Genomic DNA, 9,675 nt, shown 5'->3' with positions numbered 1-9,675 from the left:
AAAGCAAAAATAGAATAACCATACGCAAGAACTATAAGAAAATTGCGGAGGTCATTAATAGTGAAGCGTGGCCAGGTTGTATTCATCAGGGTGTAAAGAACAAAATCTACAATTTTTGTTGAAATAAAAATGTTTCCTAATGGTTGCAGTATTTACTAAATACTTATATGCATTCAGTTATTCTTCCTTAGTGCTTTATAAATAGCTTCAAACATTTGTGTTACTATTTTTGTCAATTTTCACTGCGGTATTTGAGGGCTGTAGTGTAAACCCTGTTGCAAGAATTCGCAATATTACTGTGAGTCTGTCTTTTGCAGATGTAGATGAGTCACTTTACTGAGTACGTATTGAAATGTACTCTCCTTTATTAGCATGTAGCTAATTTTCATACGGCTTTATGTTCTCAACCTCCAGCTTCCGTTAAGAAATTTTGTTAAATGCTTTTATTATCTCGCCGTGAAACCCATGGCTTCAACTAAGCATGCTTTCTTTTCATTTTTTTCTGCTTCTCTTCCAAATACTAACATAATGCAATCTTAATACACAACTGTAGGGCATAATAATAACTTTTTGTCTGCCATTCTGACACTTTGACGAAATATTGAATGAGAGCATAAAACTACCTTTTTTCGGCACGTCAAACATCTTTGTCCAATATTTGATCAGATTTCTTTGTCCAATAAATTTGATTGTGTAATAGCCCTCTTATCCGCGGGAAAGGTTCTCAAACTGACAGCATGGTGAGTGGACATGGGGTCAACCTTGGCGGACTGAAACGATAAAAAATCCCCACTCGTATACACGATTGAACGCGCGATCTCTCGGAATTGTGTCCAGCACTCTACTTGCTAGACCATCGCGCCAACTAAAAAATTTTTGAGAGTACTCCAGTTAGCTACCTCACCACATTTGACGAAGGAACAGTTAGTTCGGGGAATAACTGAATTCAATGGAGTCTTTGAGCTTCATATCTTATAAAACTACTTTGAACATAAATAATTTCTGCAATTGCTCTACATTTTTTATAAGAGAGCAGCATATCCATTATTCCTCTGCAACGTAACCCACTTACAGATATACGTGAAAACGTTGTAATATAACAGAATAATAGAAACACCTGGCATACAGTTTTTTTCTGAGGGACAACGTTATCTCCTAAGTTAAATATATATTTGAAAAACACTACTGTTTATTTCCGTCATATGTAATTAGTAGGAGCGTGTATTGGAGTCCAACGGCTGTATCTATGCGCGTAGTGCATTTCCCCGCCAAGATATCCCCGTATCTCCATGCCTAACGATATGACGTGATGTACCATGTCAAGAGCGTGTGAAAGAATGGGCGTTTTTCTTTGCACTGTAACCTTCCGAAATTTGGCATTTCCCGTTCGTGGCATACCACCTGTTGCACTTTGTGAGATAAGATCAAGATAACTGTGATAATTCGATAAATGCTGTGATATATAAGCTGTAGCCTCCACTCGTTATCCATAGTAGCTACACTCGCTTAGAATCGTCGAAAGCTCGGACGAGTTTCCGACATGAATCTACGAGGTGAGTTACATCAATAGCTTATTCTACCGTCTCCATTTGTTTCCTGCTTTTCTCTTTCAAAGGATTTCCAATACAAATATGTTAGATATACACTAGGGATCTTCTCTATACCAGGTACGTTTCTGTTTATGATTATGAGCGATTCCCAAGTGTATTGTCACAGGGAATAGGGTGCAACGTTTTCATCTCGTCGGAAAGTTTACCACTTGTGATTTGCAGATTTTTTGATTCGTTATTGTAAGTACAGCAAAATTCAGTTAATTGAAAGGCGAATGAACAATCAGGACAAGGTCAGATAGAATTTATGGGTTCGTTGCTTATATTCACAAATTTAAAACTTACTGAGCTCTCAGTGGATGTATTATGATTGATACCACTCGGTTTAGTTTCTTATTCTACTGTTCCGGTATTTGACAGAAGTTTTTCCGGTATCTTGAAAATCATTTATTTCCTTCGTTCACGAAAACATTATTTTGTCCAGATGGGTCAAACAAGGCACTATTCTGGGACAGAATTTCACTGTTAGTAAATGTTATGCAGTACACCTTTACGTTTTAAGTAAAAATCGCTTTTCTCTGGCGCCAAGCTTTGGCTTGTAGTTCGATATTAATAGCATAACACTTTCCACATAGAACTTACGTAATTTCCTTGTGTAATTGTGCTCCTGACTCGAATGTAAATTTTTTATATAATTCTCTGCTCAACCAGTTCGATAGGAATTCTATCATAATGTATGTTACCATGTGTTAACTTGTTTTACAAACACTTCATTATATTCAGTCAAGATCGTTATTCTTATATGTGTTGTTTAGTAGGTATAGCTGTTCCGTAGGTTTTCCAAAAGAGTTGTCTAACCCTCATTTGCACATGTTAGATATACACAAGGGATCTTCTCTATCTTTTGACAGATGTTTTTCTGGTATTTTGAAAATCATTTATTTCCTTCGTTCACGAAAACATGATTTTGTTCAGATGGGTCAAACAAGGCACTACCCTGGGACAGAATTTCACTGTTAATAAATGTTATGCAGTACACCTTTACTATTTCTTTAGCTAATAGTACCTGAAGAGGGCTACTGGACGTGTCTTTGAAGTAATGTACACGAAAGTGGTTTTATCACTGTTGTGAAAGTCACGAAAATAGTACTGAAAGGCTTTACTCCTAACCGCTCAGAAAATAAACGACTATCCCAATGCTCTCACCCCAGTTGCTGCACCTCTTTACCCCGAATCATGAGGTAAAGTTAGGAAAAGTATACACATTCTTTAATTGTGTACAGGGATTCAACAGCCGAAATTATTGTTGTTCTTATGGTCTTCAGTCCGTAGACTGCTTTGACGGAGCTCGGTGTGTTACTCTATCCTGTGCCTGCGTCTTCGTCTGCTAATAACTACTGCAGCCTGCAACCTTCTGAATCTGCTTGCTAAATCATTTGTTGGTCTCAACCTACGATTTCCCCCACCCACCCCTACCATTCCCCCCGCCCCCCTAGTACAAAATTTAAGATCCCTCGATGTCCCAGAAAGTGTCCTATCAAGTCCCTTTTTCTAGTCAGGTTGAGCCACAGATTTCTTTTCTCCATTTTTCTAATTAGTTACGAGACCTATCCATCTAACCTTTAGCATTCTTCTGTAGTGCGACGTTTTGCGAGCTTCTATTCTCTTCTTGTATTAAATACTTATAGCCGTTTATCGACCATGTTGCACTTCCATACATGGCTACAACCCAAACAAATATATGCACGAAAGATTTCCCAACACTTAAATCTTAATTCCGTTTTCCGTGTCTTGCTTTTGTCAACATTCATCTCGAGTCCTCCTTTCAAGACACTGTCGATTCCGTTCAACTGCTCTTCCAAGTCCTTGGCTGTCTCTCACAGAATTACATTGTCACAGTCAAACCATAGTTTTCATATTTTTCTCCCTGCTTCACTCCCTTATCAACCACTGCTTCACTTCCATGGCCCTTGGCCCTTATAATTGCCGTTCGGTATCTGTAAATTTTGTCATTTTGTAAATAGCGTTTTACTGCCTTCGGAATTTGAAGGAGAATACTCCAGTCACCATCGTGAAAAGCCTTTTCTAAGCTTACAAATTCAAAATTACTATCAATGAAAAAAATTCCTAATTTAGCAGGCCGTTCTGGAAGACCAGTATCCTATTTATGTTCAAATTAGTGTTTAACTCTGGGCTTGACACGTCTTGGCCAGGACCACGTTGTCTTCAATATTCTCATATCAGCAACGATTTCATTCATCTCATTGCATGTAACTGCTGTTTTTCCTAATCCATGTGTACATTGCCGTGTTATTTACATGATGTGTGTGGAAAAATGTTTCAAGGCTGAAACGAATGAGCTAATTAACCGTGATTGCTACATTGCTCCATGTAGTACTGTTTCTTTCACATGGTTACTTTATTTCCACAAAGGTTGATTGTGAATTTTCTTTAAAGGTAGTACAGCATTCGAGAAAACAAGGCATTCATTTTACGAGAGCTTCACTGGACTTCTTCTGTAATATTTAGAATTCAGTGGCTGCTTTTGTACTACATCACTGGTCAAACTTGTGGTTCACTCAGTACATCAGTATCTACTTAAGTCGAATGAGATGACTGTAGCTATAAAATGATATAGAAAGCCTCCAGTTCGGTATTCATAAAAAACATATGGGTGCCGATTGTTTTTGCAGTAAATGAGTATTCTCTGCTTACAAAAAATTAAATGTTGTCGTTGCTTGCTCCATTGTGGGTTAGTCAACATTAGGCGTAGACCGAATAATCGCAACATTTTCTAGTTTCTGAATCGATCGAAGCCACGGAATCAGGAGTGACAGTTATTCCTTTTAATGACAGACGTAAAACATTTCATGGTGTAATCTAAAAGTCCGTAATTACGGCTGTGGACTATCCAGTTGTTCCAAAGCCGTAGGACGCAGGAAAAAGATAGAAATTGGCTATCCCGTTCTCACGAAGTATACATCCTACCTTGCCGGCTATTTGAGTAAATTCATACTTAGGGTTGTTGTATTATTTAAACCAATGAGTAGAATGTAGAGGATTGTGTACTGCACTAGGTTTCCTATTTGCTGCACTATCCATGTTAGTTTCTTTTATTTTCCTTATTCTCTTTTGTATATATACTCTCGCCGAGGATTAATATTTCAGTTTACAATCATGGAAGGTACAGAACTGCATCTTAATCACAGTTTTTTTTCATTACGACATTCTGACCTGCATTAGTTTCAAATGCATGATGCACTGTATGAAATTCATAATTTTGAAAGTATTTGATGGTATTACATAGCTGTACGAATACTGCAGTTATAATTTTTTGAAGATTCTTGGGCTTTTACCTTAAAATATGAAACGTTTGGCCTGGTTTTGCCCCGCTTTCTTGTTAGGAACATCTGACGTAACAGACGACTCCGATATGAAACCGTATTCAACAGTGCTGGCTGTAAGGATCTCTTGTAAATCTGAGCCTCAAGACATCGAGTAACGTAATTGTTGTAGTTATGTTACTGCCGTTGGCGGACAGTAAAGGTAATGGGAGTATTACGACCCTTTACTGAAAGCTTTTAACTGACAAATGCCGATATAAATGGCTAAACTTTTAAGAATGACAATGACAGCAATATCATACCACTGTTCATAACGGATTTAAAGTTCACTTTAAGTTACAACAAGAGCCCGAATTTATTTATTTTAGATGTATCACTCTCCACACTCTTCAAACTGATCTAGAAGCTCAACCGGTATTGGTGTATAACAGTGAGTGATCACAGAGGAAACAGTAGTTTTCCCCGCCTTCCTCGCGTGTAATATACCCTGGACTTCGATCGCTTTAAAACGATCTGTCTAATGCGAAAGTTGTCTTGGAACGATCTTGATTTTTCAATTACAAACATAAGGAGGAAAAATAAGATTATTTGTACTTTACATTACCTATAACTATCAGAAAATGTTACACTGCTTCTCACCATGAACTTGAGACGTTGGATTGCAGTCAGGTTGCCACATGTTTAGCTTTCAGCGAAAGCCTTCTCTAGAAAGCAAAACACACAAGCACACATACACATTCATTCACACAAGCTAGCACGACTCAAGCACACTAGAGCGCCACATCCGTCAACTCGGACCAGCAAAAACGGTTCTAGCTGCCGCACATGACGGCCACATGTGAGTGAAGCGTTTTAGGTTGTGTAAATGAATTCGTGTGTATGTGTGTATTTACATTTTTGGAGAAGGCTTTGGCTTAATGCTAAATGCATAACAATTCTTTTCGTTACGCCTGTCTGCAAATCAACAGTTCATCTTTACAGTGAGAAGCAATCCATCCTTTCCCTTATACTGTTCATATTCCCACTAGGAGATTCTATGACTATCAGATAAGCGTATAACTGTTCCCCAAAGCGTTGGGTACCGGGAGGTTGTGGTCTCAGAATATAGCCGAAAAATATTTCCGGATTTGTAAGATACACTACTTTAGCAAGTAAATGTTGCAACAGCCTGGTAAGAATTAGATGTTCAGTCATGTCATTCGGTGTTACATAACTGGATTTTACTACATTTCATAAAAAATTATTGAATTTTGTGTAACGACGTGAATTTAAACACGATGAATAGTAACTCAGCAATTGGCATGATTCGCATTGGCATCAACAAACACGTTCCCAAACTTTCTCACGGACTTGATCTCGGGTTCACAGCGAAACACAGACGACAGGTCATTCTTTTTCTGCAAGAGAAATATATAATAGGATTAACATAGCGTTAGAGTTGATATTTTTGTAATGGGAAGAGTAATTCAATGTGCTATCTTCGAATACAGCCTGACGAGTTAGTTTGGCAACGAAATAAAACTTCTTCCTGACGGAAAAGTACATGACTCTACACACAAAAAAGTCCATTCGTACAGTCATTACAATAACATAAATGTTTCCCAGTAAATAAAAGAAACCTCTCGTCAACTGCACGTCATCCTCCACCAGCTTTTGTCCTTTGTAGAGGGCAAGTGTATCATGAGAAACCTTGTTGGGACTCCAGAATTAAAACATACAACTCCAGTAGTTTTCCAGTGTACTATGGAGCCATGGTCATGGAATTTTTTGTTTAAAGAAAATGATCTGTTATCGCTTCATTGAAACCATACACAAACTGTATCATTCGTTCTAGGAATGTACGGAGAAATAATTACCAATAAGTATTTATAAACCAAGAAGGACGTCAGGCATAGGGTGTAATATGGGCATAGGGTATTATCCATTTTGTTTCAGTTTCTTTCCATCTATTTATTAAAATTAGCGAAAAATTCACTTCTGTGTTAGGACAATAAATGAAGTGGCAACCAGTATAACAGCAGAGGGCAAAAAATATTGGTTTAGCACCCAAAGGCCACTACAATTCCAGTATGATATTCTATTTGAGTCAAACTATGGAAAATTTAGTCTTATGTGTGAAGTAAGCTGTCATTTAACAAACAGAATGTCTGTAAGCAAAAGATAATTAATGTTGACACTTCTTCTATTTCAGCAAGTGTATTAACGACCGTGTTAGTCGTAATTGCTACTGCTGCCGTCCATGCATCACCTGTAGGGGACTGTCCGCCAGTAGATCCAGTAGACCACACAGACCATCTACCAGACAGCAAAAACTGTTCACTTTTCTACAAATGTGATCACGCAGCTCCTGTACTGTTTGAATGTCCTGATGGGTTGCACTTCAACCCTACACTGGAAGTCTGTGACTGGCCAGATAGTGCAGGTTGCACAGGTGGATCAGCATCAACTCCAGCATCAAGCTCAACAGCTAAGCCTCCTCCACCAGGAGACTGTCCAGCTGTCGGCACATGCCCAATATATGAAGATGAGACTTCTATTGCTAAGCACCTTCCACATGCCTCAAACTGCAGTCAGTTCTGCAAATGTGACCATGGGAAACCCGTGACGTTCGACTGCCCTGCTGGACTCCACTTCAACCCTACTCTGGAGGTATGTGACTGGCCAGAAGATGCAGGTTGCACAGGTGGATCAGAATCAACTCCAGCATCAAGCTCAACAGCTAAGCCACCTCCACCAGGAGACTGTCCAGCTGTCGGCACATGCCCAATATATGAAGATGAGACTTCTATTGCTAAGCACCTTCCACATGCCTCAAACTGCAGTCAGTTCTGCAAATGTGACCATGGGAAACCCGTGACGTTTGACTGCCCTGCTGGACTCCACTTCAACCCTACTCTGGAGGTATGTGACTGGCCAGAAGATGCAGGTTGCACAGGTGGATCAGCATCAACTCCAGCATCAAGCTCAACAGCTAAGCCTCCTCCACCAGGAGACTGTCCAGCTGTCGGCACATGCCCAATATATGAAGATGAGACTTCTATTGCTAAGCACCTTCCACATGCCACAAACTGCAGTCAGTTCTGCAAATGTGACCATGGGAAACCCGTGACGTTCGACTGCCCTGCTGGACTCCACTTCAACCCTACTCTGGAGGTATGTGACTGGCCAGAAGATGCAGGTTGCACAGGTGGATCAGAATCAACTCCAGCATCAAGCTCAACAGCTAAGCCTCCTCCACCAGGAGACTGTCCAGCTGTCGGCACATGCCCAATATATGAAGATGAGACTTCAATTGCTAAGCACCTTCCACATGCCTCAAACTGCAGTCAGTTCTGCAAATGTGACCATGGGAAACCCGTGACGTTTGACTGCCCTGCTGGACTCCACTTCAACCCTACTCTGGAGGTATGTGACTGGCCAGAAGATGCAGGTTGCGCAGGTGGATCAGAATCAACTCCAGCATCAAGCTCAACAGCTAAGCCTCCTCCACCAGGAGACTGTCCAGCTGTTGGCACATGCCCAATATATGAAGATGAGACTTCAATTGCTAAGCACCTTCCACATGCCTCAAACTGCAGTCAGTTCTGCAAATGTGACCATGGGAAACCCGTGACGTTCGACTGCCCTGCTGGACTCCACTTCAACCCTACTCTGGAGGTATGTGACTGGCCAGAAGATGCAGGTTGCGCAGGTGGATCAGCATCAACTCCAGCATCAAGCTCAACAGCTAAGCCTCCTCCACCAGGAGACTGTCCAGCTGTCGGCACATGCCCAATATATGAAGACGAGACTTCAATTGCTAAGCACCTTCCACATGCCTCAAACTGCAGTCAGTTCTGCAAATGTGACCATGGGAAACCCGTGACGTTCGACTGCCCTGCTGGACTCCACTTCAACCCTACTCTGGAAGTATGTGACTGGCCATACCGTGCTGGCTGCGCAAGTAAATCAGGATCAACCGTAGCGTCTAGCTCATCTACAGCTTGACCAACAAGTATGCCTCTACAGACGGTCCAACATCAGCTACACCAACTACTGCAGAACCAAAGAGCTCCATAGGGTCAGGTGATCAAGACCCCTACAAGTCAATGGGATCATGCCGTGCTTATGATCTAGTCCTTATTGCCCAGTATCTTGCATATAAAACCAACAGTACTGTATATTGTAGAAGATGTAGCAATAATCTGGATATGTCTGGGTGACTGCATTTGTTTGTAAAACTACAGGATTTTGACTGGCCTTCTTGTACTGGTTGTGAATCACTGAAAAGTGCATTTATTTATTTGAACTGTATATTATGTTAAAAATTTTTATGCTTATGTGATTATGTATTGTACACATTCCTTTCAGAACGCATAATAAAGTCATATGTTTAATTCTAATAAACTCCCTCTTCATTGGCATGGACGCAACACGTCAGATATATACAAATATGTCTGTAGATCAACTGAAATGTGCTATAAATTTTTGCTTTTATACAGATATCATAATCAGCATTCATAACCGAAAGTATCCACTAAATTAGCATCCATCTCTATAGGCTCCTAAAGACTACACCTTTGTTATCATATTAATACCCACGTTATAGATGTATGCTTCTCCTACATTCATTCTCATAACTTCGTAAAGTATTTGGACATATAAACATCATACAAGCTGATCTTCTCAGAACAAGTAATATATCTCGAGTGCAGGTTTATTTTAGCATTCCGAAAGTGAACATTTCATGATTAGTCTTAATGGTTCTGTATGTCACTTATATTCAGTCATTAAAATGTCAT

General features: G+C 40.0%; 1 protein-coding gene across 1 annotated transcript; it reads left to right on the top strand.

Annotated features, from left to right (window-relative positions):
* The first annotated feature begins 1,540 nt into the window (after positions 1-1,540).
* On the top strand, positions 1,541-8,881 carry LOC124788871 (chondroitin proteoglycan 2-like). The gene is made up of 2 exons (XM_047256153.1): positions 1,541-1,553; positions 7,086-8,881. The coding sequence occupies exons 1-2, from the start codon at positions 1,541-1,543 to the stop codon at positions 8,879-8,881; spliced, it is 1,809 nt and encodes a 602-aa protein (XP_047112109.1).
* The last annotated feature ends 794 nt before the right edge of the window (positions 8,882-9,675 follow it).

This window comes from Schistocerca piceifrons, chromosome 3, assembly GCF_021461385.2.
Source record: "Schistocerca piceifrons isolate TAMUIC-IGC-003096 chromosome 3, iqSchPice1.1, whole genome shotgun sequence".
Taxonomy (NCBI): domain Eukaryota; kingdom Metazoa; phylum Arthropoda; class Insecta; order Orthoptera; family Acrididae; genus Schistocerca; species Schistocerca piceifrons.
Note: the sequence above shows the minus strand (reverse complement) of the source record. Positions and strands in the feature narration are given on the sequence as shown.